Here is a 12,418-nt window from a genome sequence, read left to right on the forward strand (position 1 = left end):
ATTCAAATGCATTCATGTCTAATGTAACGGCAAAACTGATAAAGATACTGGATGTGTCTGCATGACAAGACGTCAAAAGTCTTCTAGAAATGTCCTAGTGTGCTGACTGTTTCCTTTCATGGCAGACTAGTCTGCCAGCTTGGTGCAATACTGTCATTTATATTTGTTCTTTTTTAATTGGTGGTTTATTTGTTCATTTTGTTGGTGTTTATTTTCTTTAACACACTACACGTCATGCTCTTTACATCTGGACTACTATTGCTTTTATTCACCTTAAAGACGTAAATGAAATACCATGAATTTCTATTTTAGTTTTTATTCTGTTTCAGTTATAAAAAGCTTCATTCATGTTCTGCTTATTTCCAGTTTTCTGAGCTGGAGCCGGACTTCTCACTTAACTACTGTCACGCTGATCTGTCTGGGCTGTATAGGGATGGTTTAGATTGTGGTTAAAATGTCGTCTCTATTTACAGTGCGATTTTAAGAACAGCCCAGTAAGTGTTTTGTCTGTAAAATCAGTGTAAATGATCCTTTCTCTCCCTCCTGCTACCCTGTTATAGGGGCTATTTTTTGGAAATAAAGTCTATTTATGGGAAGACATACACATCTGGTGTGTGGTTGCATGATATAATGAATTTTTGGACATGGTGGTGCCATTGCAGTAGATTTACAGTAAAGCCTTCATTTTGAGTTTAAAAAAAGTTGATAATTGAAACAAATCTTTTATGTTTGGAAATGCTTCACTCATCCTGCACCATTAGTGATGCAGATATAAATGAAATCCCAAAACAGAGTGGCATTTCTACTTTTCTAAGCAATCTGACTTAGGATTTTCACCTGGCAGATAAAAATATGGCCAAAAATCCCATGGAAGATTTGAAAAGGATTCACACACATATCCAGAGATCACAAGGTCATAGAGAGACTTCAGAATGGGCTCTTTTGACCTAGACCATTGAGCAAACCACCTAGCAACCACCCAAGATTCCCTAGCAACATTGTAGCAACAACTCAAAAACACACGAGCAAACATTACCAGTAGTGAAAACTCCCCACAATGCTTCACCAACCACTCCAAACAACTCTTTTGACCTCGACCATTGAGCAAACCACCTAGCAACCACCCAAGATTCCCTAGCAACATTGTAGCAACAACTCAAAAACACACGAGCAAACATTACCAGTAGTGAAAACTCCCCACAATGCTTCACCAACCACTCCAAACAACTCTTTTGACCTCGACCATTGAGCAAACCACCTAGCAACCACCCAAGATTCCCTAGCAACATTGTAGCAACAACTCAAAAACACACGAGCAAACATTACCAGTAGTGAAAACTCCCCACAATGCTTCACCAACCACTCCAAACAACTCTTTTGACCTCGACCATTGAGCAAACCACCTAGCAACCACCCAAGATTCCCTAGCAACATTGTAGCAACAACTCAAAAACACACGAGCAAACATTACCAGTAGTGAAAACTCCCCACAATGCTTCACCAACCACTCCAAACAACTCTTTTGACCTCGACCATTGAGCAAACCACCTAGCAACCACCCAAGATTCCCTAGCAACATTGTAGCAACAACTCAAAAACACACGAGCAAACATTACCAGTAGTGAAAACTCCCCACAATGCTTCACCAACCACTCCAAACAACTCTTTTGACCTCGACCATTGAGCAAACCACCTAGCAACCACCCAAGATTCCCTAGCAACATTGTAGCAACAACTCAAAAACACACGAGCAAACATTACCAGTAGTGAAAACTCCCCACAATGCTTCACCAACCACTCCAAACAACTCTTTTGACCTCGACCATTGAGCAAACCACCTAGCAACCACCCAAGATTCCCTAGCAACATTGTAGCAACAACTCAAAAACACACGAGCAAACATTACCAGTAGTGAAAACTCCCCACAATGCTTCACCAACCACTCCAAACAACTCTTTTGACCTCGACCATTGAGCAAACCACCTAGCAACCACCCAAGATTCCCTAGCAACATTGTAGCAACAACTCAAAAACACACGAGCAAACATTACCAGTAGTGAAAACTCCCCACAATGCTTCACCAACCACTCCAAACAACTCTTTTGACCTCGACCATTGAGCAAACCACCTAGCAACCACCCAAGATTCCCTAGCAACATTGTAGCAACAACTCAAAAACACACGAGCAAACATTACCAGTAGTGAAAACTCCCCACAATGCTTCACCAACCACTCCAAACAACTCTTTTGACCTAGACCATTGAGCAAACCACCTAGCAACCACCCAAAATACCTAGCAACATTGTAGCAACAACTTAAAAACACACTAGTAAACAGTAGTGAAAACTACCCACAATGCTTCACCAACCACTCCAAACAACTCTTTTGACCTAGACCATTGAGCAAACCACCTAGCAACAACCCAAGATACCCTAGCAACATTGTAGCAACAACTCAAAAACACACTAGCAAACATTACCAGTAGTGAAAACTACCCACAATGCTTCACCAACCACTCCAAACAACAGTGATTGTCTACCAGTGGTCTAACAACCACCCAAAACATCCTAGAAACGACCCAAAACGCAACCATCCACCAAAGAACCACCACAGCAACCCCCTTTGGTTCACATCTGACCCAAACATAACATTTTATATTTCATAAATAAACACAAGAATCATAAAAATGCAATACTACTTATATTACATATTAATTAATTCGTATTTTGAGGCATTTGGACCAAACATAAAATTAAGATGAGTATTTCAGAGTGTTTTTGTGCTTTAATTTAACCGCTCAGAAATGCACAGGTGGTTCTCAGCTGCGCGTGAGCGCGTGCCCGACGCCTCTTCTCCTGCAGTAAGCGGCGCGCATTCTGATCTGCCGTTTGTCTCGCGCTGACGCTGATACTAATACTTAAAGACAAAAAGACGGAGGAAAAAGAAGAAAAAAAGCATTAAAACGTGAGTGGCCATTGTTATCTGCTTATATTGTTAATACGATTCATACAGAAAAACGCAATGAATTTTAATCAGGAAGTGGTTGATGCATCGTGCGAGTTGCCAAAACTTTTTTCGTTGCAGGAAGTCAAATTTATACATTTCTGTACATTATCTGTAACTTTGCTGTGCTTGCATTACAGTTATGGTCTTGATTATTGTTGAAATTAAAGTGTAAAGTTTGTTTTTAGTCGTGAACTTGTACAGAATTCCGTCTGATGCTCTAGAAAAATGAGGAACTTGCAAAGTGCAATAACACTTTTAACACTAGCTTTATTCATTAAGACGTGTAAACGAAAATGTAGTTTTTGTTTTCCATGAAATATGTGGAATTACAGCATTAAGCTGATGTTTTACTCTCTTCATGACCCCGCAGAGCAGTCGTGAAATAGTCAGTTTACAGCAAGATTATTATAATTAGTCACTTAGTGATACATTTATTCATACATCATATCTGTAACTATTTTTTAATGTTTATTGATGCATTTTGAGCATAATGCATTCAAATACTCAAAAGTCTGTACATAAGGAAATGTAAAGAGCCATGAAATCTTGGCTTCTCTCTATAGATGTGGAAATCTGTGGTGGGACATGATGTTAATGTGAAGGTCGAATCAGAGGGGGACGACTGGGAAACAGATCCAAATTTTGAGGTACAGTAAGCAGACCTGAACAATAAATATACTGCTCTAAAGTTTTCCTAACATCACATATTTTACTTTATTTTTTTTATTTTTTAATAAGTACAAATGTGTCTATGTATCAGAACGATGTGTCGGAGCAGGAACAGAGATGGGGTTCCAGGACCATAGAAGGATCAGGCCGAAAAGAACACATCAGGTAACAGTTAATACACATACAGATGCTGCATGTTATGTTGAAGATGAATTAAAAAAAAATATCTACAGATTTTAAATGATATAATAATATGGCACCATGTTGCATTGGACTGAAAGCACAACTAAAAAGAGTGTTGCTCTCTGCAGAGAGGAAATAGGAAGTAGAAATGCTGCCGACTTGAGTTGCATTTCCAAATATGGACTGATAAGTTCAAGCTTACATCATGTCATAAGCGGAATAAGATATTGCACTGACACACTGCATTTTAAATGTAACTATAAGATATATCTGTATTATTTAGAATAATAGTGTTGAAGAATATAAATGAGCACCATAAGGAAATGCAAACAGTTGAGTGCATAACAAAAGTGCCACATTCCATGGTAATATACAGCATGTAGTAACATGCAATGTGCCTGTGTTTGTGTGTAGCATTGCAGAGCTCAGGCAGAATGTGTCTAAGGAACATGAGGTGGTTAAGAAGAAAGAGATGGACCAGGGCGCTAAAGCCTCTTACGGCTATGGAGGGAAATTTGGAGTTGAGAAAGACAGAATGGACAAGGTTAGACTCAAAAGAACAGGCTGCTGGGTTAGAAAGTGACTTCTATGTGAACTGTGTGTATTGACAGTAGACAACATACCTCTTTTTGCCCACAACATTTCACTGAAAATTTGCTAATGAGAATCTAAAACCTCTCCACAGGAGGGCAAACGCTGCATATGTGAATATTCAAACTTGCTGTTTAAATGGACGTTTCACCAGGTTTGATGTCAGTGACACCAAAAGCTATTGGTTTGAAGATTGATGATGTGTTGAATTTTCCCAGGGTGCTTTAGGGCACAACTATGTGGCGGAGGTAGAAAAGCACTCATCCCAGATAGATGCAGCAAAGGGTTTCGGGGGGAAATTTGGTGTACAGAAGGACCGTGTGGACAAGGTTAGAAGCTCTCTCACTGTCCTACACTTGATTAAGAATTGAATTAATGTTATTGTATATGAATAAATGAATTGATATGTTCTTTTCTTTGCCTTTCATCATTGATTCACTACAGTCTGCCATGAGCTATGAGTATAAGGGTGAGGTACAGCAGCATGCATCTCAGAAAGGTACATTCAAACATCTCAAATGCAGAACTTCATGCACACTCTGTGCATCTTCACCTCTGTTTTGGTTTTCCTGTCCTTTATATAATAATCACTTCTTTGCTGTTCATAAGATTATGCTAAGGGTTTTGGTGGCAAGTATGGTGTGCAGAAAGAGAGGGTTGACAAGGCCGCAGTGGGTTACGACTATAAAGGCGAGACTGAGAAACACCAGTCACAGAAAGGTGATTTCGTTCTCTGCTGTTATTCAATCCATGTTTTGGTCTCATTTTGATGGAAGAATAGTTTATAAAGCATAATTCTGTTTTCATCTCACAGATTACGCAAAAGGCTTTGGGGGAAAATACGGAGTGGAAAAAGAAAAAGTTGACAAGGCTGCTTTGGGTTACGACTACAAAGGAGAAACAGAGAAACATCAGTCACAGAAAGGTCATTTTAATCTCTGCTGTTAATATGGACCAGCATTCTGGACTTCAATCCTTATATTTGTATCCTTTTGGTGGAAGAATAGTTTATAAAGCATAATTCTGCTTTCTGAACATCTCACAGACTATGCAAAAGGCTTCGGGGGGAAATACGGAGTGGAAAAAGAAAAAGTTGACAAGGCTGCTTTGGGTTACGACTACAAAGGAGAAACAGAGAAACATCAGTCACAGAAAGGTATGTAAATATTCCCAGAGATTTCCTAAATAATGGGAAACTCTTTCGGAACCCATATTCACTATTTTTTGTAATATATGTCTTTTTTTTTATAATAATGATTTTATAGCATAGGCTGTATCAATGTCACATTACCTGGTATCTAGCTCTGAATGTATGTCCATTGAGGGCCCTGGGAACTTGACTTTGGAGCCTCCTGCCACAATTAGCGGCTCCCTTTTTTTTTAACCTTTTTTTGAAGATCTGGCTAAAAAACTCTACAAAACTCTTGTTTTCTAACATTAGATGACTACTAATCGTAGCTGAGGGACCTAGTGATCATCTTTCTCTGTATTTTGGGAGCGGCCCCAGGGCTAGGTCGTAATTTAAGCACTTTTCTGAGGGCCCTGGTGTTTAGCACCACAAAATGTGATGTATTAAACTGACAGCTGAAGTTAGAGATGCAACACAATTTTACATAATACTGTATAATATATGTATGTTCTTATAATTTATTTCAGACTATGCAAAGGGTTTTGGAGGACGTTATGGAGTCGAAGCAGATCGCATGGATAAGGTACATCTCACAGGAATTGCATAGCAGTATTATGGAAGTTTCTGTTTTAGAGTAAAAAAAGGTAATTGTCAGATGATGTTTAAAATAAGAAAAAAAAGTCACATATTGGAACATATAAAGTCACATTGCAAGATACACCTAAGGCAAAATTACAAGAAACAAAGTCGTAATTGTGAAGTTCATTGTGATTGTGAGATATATACATATATATATATATATTGCTATATAATATATTTAATGCTCAGGTTTTTTTTTAACTGCGAGGCAGAAACAGGATTCATACATTAATTTGGTTTGCAGCAAATATTTGACAGTTTCCCAGTGAATGTACATGGAGTTATTTTTTTCCACAGAGTGCAGCTTCATTCAGTGATATGGAGTCACCATCATCATCTTATGAGAAGCCTCAGGCTTTCGAGGCCTGTGAGTGTTTGCTGTACAAGTCTATGGAAATATTACATTTGAAGTGTTGCTTTTGAGTAGTAATGCAGTGGCATTCATACATTTTAAATGTGTTGATTAAGGGTCTATATACTTTTCAGGGACTCAGTAGTTTCTTGCTTATCTCTTCCTGGTGTTTATAGCAAGTGTAGGAGCTGGAAACCTTAAGGCTCGATTTGAGAACATGGCGAAGGCCTCAGATGAGGAGAATAGAAAGAGAGCAGATGAGGAGAGAGCCAGAAGACTTGCTCGAGAGAAGAGAGAACGGGAAGAGGCACAACGAAAACAGGAGGTTCACATTTGTCTTAATACCCATACATATACATATATATATATATATATATATATATATATATATATATATATATATACATTTGTTTGATGATCTGAAACATAAAAGTGTGACAAACATGCAAAAAAATAAGAAATCAGGAAGGGGGCCAACACTTTTTCACACCACTGTATATATAGACATGCTTGCTGCACTTTTAATAGAAACATATGACAACAATAGATAGCCCAACCACACACAGCAGCCTTTTCTTTTTCACACACTAATGAACACTTTGTAATGCTGGTCATCATCTCTCTTAAGGAGCAGAGCAAGTGTGAAGAGGAGGAAGAGAACCAGAGACCTCCACCTGTGCCAGCATCCCACAATCCCCCAGAGACATTCAGAAAACTGCCTGAAATTCCCAGAGATGAACCAGAGGAAGAAGCTCAGGCAAGACTCTTTTTGTTATATTTTCACTGCTCTTTTGAAGACACCCAGAGCAGTGAGCAGCCTTTTTTGCTGTGGTGTCCGGGGAGCAATTGGGGCTTAGGGTTACAAGTGTGACTCCTTAACCATTAGGCCATAACTGCCCCTATTGTGAACATACCCTAATGTGTTTACAATGCAAAACTCCTCCGCAGACCATATATGGAACACATTGTGACATCACAACCATGAGCAATTTAAAGGGATAATTCACCCAAAAATGAAAATTAAGTCATCATTTACTCATTCTTGTGTTATTCTAATGCTGTATGCACTTCTTGCTTTTTCAGACCAAAGAAAAAAGAGAAATTTAAAGAAACGTTCTGCTCGCTCTTGTCCATGAGGTGAATATAGTGAATAGTGACCAGCATCAGGCTTTAAAAAAAAGACACAAAATTATCACAGAATGGTCCCATGCGACATGTCATATGCTGCAAGTGTTCAGAGGGTATACGATAGGGTTTAGTGAAAAACAAACCGAAATTTAATGTATTATTTAACGAAAATCCTGACCTTGGCTGTTGATTTCTGTGCACGGCTACGTGTTCTTGAGACTCTCATTAGTGCAGCAGTTCACTCCGACTCACCCAGAAAAAAAATCACACAAGTTGTAAGAAATCGAGATTCATAAAAACGCCACATGATGCTGGTCGCTATTCACTGCCATTATATGGACAAGCGCAAACAGCACATTTCTTTAAATTTCTCCTTTTGCGGTCCAAAAAAGCAAGAAGGGCATATGGCATTAGAATAACACAAGGGTGAGTAAATAATGGCTTAATTTTTATTTTTGGGTGAACCTTCCCTTTAACATACTGATGCACAAATTTATACATAAATGTTTATTCAGTAACTTGGTGGGGCTGTTATTACTCATTTCACATGCAAACAGACCAGCCAATCATAACGGGTCATTTACATATTAAAGTCTTAAAGGTACAGTATTCATTTCTAAAGGTGCAGTACTTTTAGCATTGTTCGTCAAATTTTTGTGGGCGAAATCCATTTTAATATGAATCCACACGATTTGGAATTCTGTCTGATGGTGAAAGATTTCCCCATTCTGATTTGGTAACAATTTTGTTACACAAATTGCACACACTGACCAACAGAAATCTGCTTGGTTTAAGAGCGACTTTGATGCGAGCTGTGCTTCATACATTGCTACACTGTTGACAATACACAATGGACCTTTTTGCTTTCGAAATTTTCTAATGTGACTGCACCTTAAGGGCGACAGAAATTAAAAAAAATTGTCATATTCAAATTCAATGTACAAGTGCAGAATATTACCGCTTTAACTCAAGTATTATTACAACTATCACTATTCTTTTTGCTCATAACTTATTATTATGCAACAATAATCGGTGACATTTACGCTAAAATACCAGCAGCTGTGGTTGCCAGAACTTCACTGTAAAAAAATATGGTAGCAACATTTTAGGTTTTACAGACTTCACTTAAATTAACAATAAAAAAACATTGTTGTAATGTTATTATATCAACCAATTGAAGTACTGATACCTGTTTTGTTACATTGTAATACACTGATAACTACCAAAAACAAGTGGAGATGAGAAAGTCACAAGATGAATCAGAGCTCATCACAAACAGCTTTTCAACAAGCTGGGGAGATAAATACTAATATATAGAAAGTGCACAGTGTCATTTACACAAATACTAAACACCATCATGGTAACACACGTGATACTGAAATATTGCAATAAACATTCATTAAAGGCACAATATGTAATTTTCGCCGCTAGAGGGCGCATATTCAAAATAAACAAAGAAACAAAGGCGTAGTTAGATTTTTGGATATTTGAATAAAAAAATCTTACATATTGTGCCTTTAAACAACATTAGATGCAAGATAAAAACCATAATGTACACAACTGATAAGAAAAAAAATGAAGAAGAAACAACAACAACAAAAAAACATCAAATGTGAAGTATCAAGCAGGGAATTCTGGGAGTGTCAATTTGCGTTTTTTCACTGTAAATTATACAATGACTTTTTCTTTTTCACTTCCAAAACTGTATTTTTAACAGTATTATCTAAGCACATACACTGAAAGAATTGATCCTCATCTGCTCGGTGTGTGTTTCAGATAGAAGAGCAGCCTGAATATGAGGAGCCGCCATTACTGCCGCCCCGCTCCGCTGACCTGATTGAAGAGGAGGAGGAGGAGGAGGAGGAGGAGGAGCCGGAGCAAACTTACGATGAATGTGTCCCCGTACCTCAGGAAGAAGATTATGAGGATATTGGCTCATATGCTACTGCAGGTTTGACACATGCATAAACATTTACTACATGTGTTCACTGTGGGAATCAAAGCCACATTAAGAAAAAGTAGATGGTTCTAATTATAACAGCTGTAAATGTTTATGATTGCTAACAGCTGTAATTCCTAATTTATTTTTTTGGCTTCTTCAACAGCTGCTGATAATGATAATGATTATAAAGATCTAAGTAGGGCAGGAAACACAGCCACGGCCATTTATGACTACCAAGGAGGTACGTTTACAGTCCATAGCAACTGATTGATACCTCATTGACATTGTATTTTATTACATTGCTTCCTGACTCTGCAGAGCTACGTAATTTATTTCCGTTGAATTTTTTGTTGTTGTTTAGTCTGCTGTGTATTATGAATATCAATCATACTTTTGCAGAGGCCAGTGACGAGATCTCCTTCATGCCAGGTGACACCATCACTAGCGTTGAGATGGTGGATGAGGGTTGGTGGAAAGGAACGTGTCATGGTCGCACAGGCCTGTTTCCTGCCACTTTTGTGGAGCTCAATTAGTTGCTAATAATCAGTGATCAAATTTGTGTTTATTAGCCACTTGCAGACTATTATTATTATTGCATTTTTATGACACATGTGCAATATACTAACATGTACAGAATGAACATTTGAATCTGGCTGAAAATGAGTTCTTTTTAGTTGTTTTAATGAGCCTGGATCTGTTACCTGAGCAAAACTGTCCATTCAATGCACATGGTCAGTAACCAGTTAACATGGACATTGATTTTTGTTTTCTTCATAAAGATATTAGATAAAAATGTGTATGATCATATACACTACCGTTCAAAATTTTGGGGTCTGTAAGATTTTGCAATGTTTTTGCAAAAAGTCTCTTTTACACACCAAGGCTGCATTTATTTGATCAAAAATACAGTACTATTATTGTGAAATATTATTACAATTTAATTTTCTGTTTCAATATATTTAAAATATGCAATTTATTCCTGTGATGCAAAGCTGAATTTTCAGCATCATTATTCCAGTATTCAGTGTCACATGATCCTTTAGAAATCATTCTAATGTGCTAATTCGGTCCTCAAAAAGCATTTTACATTATTCTCAATGTTGAAAAGAGTTGTGCTGATTGATATTTAAGGATTTTTTCTTGATGAATAGTGAATTCATAAGCAACAGCATTTATTTGAAATGGAAATCTTGTAACATGCATTTTTTTCTGTTACTTCTGATCAATTTAATGCATCCTTTCTGAAATTACAGTATTCATTTATTTAAAAATTAATTACTGGCCCCAGACATTTGAACGATACAGTGTGTATAACAGAACATTAAATAAAGGTTTAACTAGTCACTATTAGTTACGTTTAGTTGATTTCCAGTCCTACAGTATGAAAAACGGATTTTTAAAAGTGCAAATATTCCATTTAATCTCTCAGATAAATATTACATGGAGAATCATATAAAAGTAATTGTGAAATGCTGTTAATAGTTTTAAATGAGTAATGTTAAAACAATTACCAGCTTTCTAAACCTTTATGCATGCAATATGAAGATTTACAAATTTGCTAATGTTTGCTGTTTAAAATAAGTTATAAAGACTTTTGGTTGGTGCAGATTAATTGTAAAAGTATACCACGCTGCCTTATAGAGATACACAAGCCACTGGCTTATGCTTGTTTCTTTACTGACTTAATGTTGTGCATTTTTGTTGACCACAAAATAAAACTAAATCCCGCAGAACGGTATATTTGATTTATTAAGTGGAAAAAAAAAAGCTCATCCATAATTATCTGCCAACAAAGAAAATACCTAATACTTCACAACTACAAAGTAAAGCAGGCCAACAGAAGAGAGGGAAAAAAAATTATATTTCATTGGAAGAGTCAGTTGTGTAATACACTGAATGCAGATGACTTACAGTGTCTCACTCCCCCTCCCCTCCATATTAGCTAGTGAACTAGTGAAAAGCCTTGATCATGATGTTGAATCCCAATTACATTGCTCATTCTCAACGAGAAGCCACAACCATTAACAGATCATTACATTTCACAATTGCAAACACTCTAAAGTATTTTTCTGCTCAAGGTTGCATAAACGTAAAATAAAAAAATGTAAATGAAAAAGATGCACAGCCAGGCTCCTGTACAGCTGTGACAGGAATAATGTCCGTGCACAAGCAGATCAGTTCATCTACCAGGCGAGCCCCTTCTTAATCTTAGGTTTTCCTTTTTTCGCCGTACGTTTGGCTTTCACCTTCTTCACTTGCCTTTGGTTCATCCAGACCGGATACCGTCCTTGATCGTCCAACATTGTCTTTTTATTGCGTTTAGTGTCTAAATCCATCTTTCCACCATCCGCTGCAAAGCAACAACAGATCTGCATTTAATATGGTAAAACACAAGAGAAAACCCGAATTGCTAAATGTTTCTATGAAAGCTCACCATCTTCTTTCTGCATCTCAGCATCTTCTGGCTTCTTCACTTTCTCAGGTGGCACAACGGTGGCGATCTCAGCGACATCTTTCATGGTGATCTCTCCTTTCTCTCCCTGACCCAGCACTGTTTTGAGTCGTGCCAGCTCTTTGGGTGCAACTTTCTTTCTTTTCTCCGCCCTCATCTTTCTCCTCCACTTGCTGCGCAAACTCTTTGCCATCCTGATGGAAACTCTGGAGAGAAGACAAAGGTAATAATAAAAAATAAAATCATAAAAAGGTACTGTATGTATATATATATATATATATATATATATATATATATATATATATATGTGTATATATATATATGTGT

At 37.4% G+C, this 12,418-nt stretch overlaps 2 protein-coding genes across 4 annotated transcripts in view; one reads left to right on the forward strand and one right to left on the reverse strand.

The window, feature by feature from the left end:
* Positions 1–2,823: 2,823 nt before the first annotated feature.
* hcls1 (hematopoietic cell-specific Lyn substrate 1) lies at positions 2,824–10,462 on the forward strand. 3 transcript variants are annotated; one of them, XM_016475800.1, is made up of 16 exons: positions 2,824–2,964; positions 3,570–3,653; positions 3,767–3,840; positions 4,273–4,402; positions 4,668–4,778; positions 4,894–4,948; positions 5,059–5,169; positions 5,264–5,374; positions 5,495–5,605; positions 6,106–6,161; positions 6,515–6,584; positions 6,746–6,894; positions 7,198–7,326; positions 9,474–9,648; positions 9,803–9,880; positions 10,039–10,462. In XM_016475800.1, exons 2-16 carry the CDS (start codon positions 3,570–3,572, stop codon positions 10,170–10,172), a joined length of 1,578 nt encoding a protein of 525 aa, XP_016331286.1. In that variant the 5' UTR covers positions 2,824–2,964; the 3' UTR covers positions 10,173–10,462. The 3 variants fall into 3 exon arrangements, with proteins under 3 accessions (XP_016331286.1, XP_016331287.1, XP_016331288.1); XM_016475801.1 differs by lacking the exon at positions 5,495–5,605; XM_016475802.1 differs by lacking the exon at positions 5,264–5,374.
* Positions 10,463–11,483: 1,021 nt separating this feature from the next.
* The window catches only part of llph (LLP homolog, long-term synaptic facilitation factor), a 1,701-nt gene continuing 766 nt past the window's right edge, over positions 11,484–12,418 (reverse strand). The window contains exons 2-3 of the mRNA XM_016475758.1: positions 12,074–12,295; positions 11,484–11,989 (exon numbers count right to left, since the gene is read on the reverse strand). Coding sequence (XP_016331244.1) covers positions 11,823–11,989; positions 12,074–12,284 — 378 coding nt within the window. The 5' untranslated portion in view covers positions 12,285–12,295 and the 3' untranslated portion in view covers positions 11,484–11,822. The remainder of the gene's footprint in view (positions 11,990–12,073; positions 12,296–12,418) is intronic.

Source organism: Sinocyclocheilus anshuiensis, unplaced genomic scaffold (assembly GCF_001515605.1).
Source record: "Sinocyclocheilus anshuiensis isolate Anshui unplaced genomic scaffold, SAMN03320099.WGS_v1.1 scaffold200, whole genome shotgun sequence".
NCBI classification, from domain to species: Eukaryota; Metazoa; Chordata; class Actinopteri; order Cypriniformes; family Cyprinidae; genus Sinocyclocheilus; species Sinocyclocheilus anshuiensis.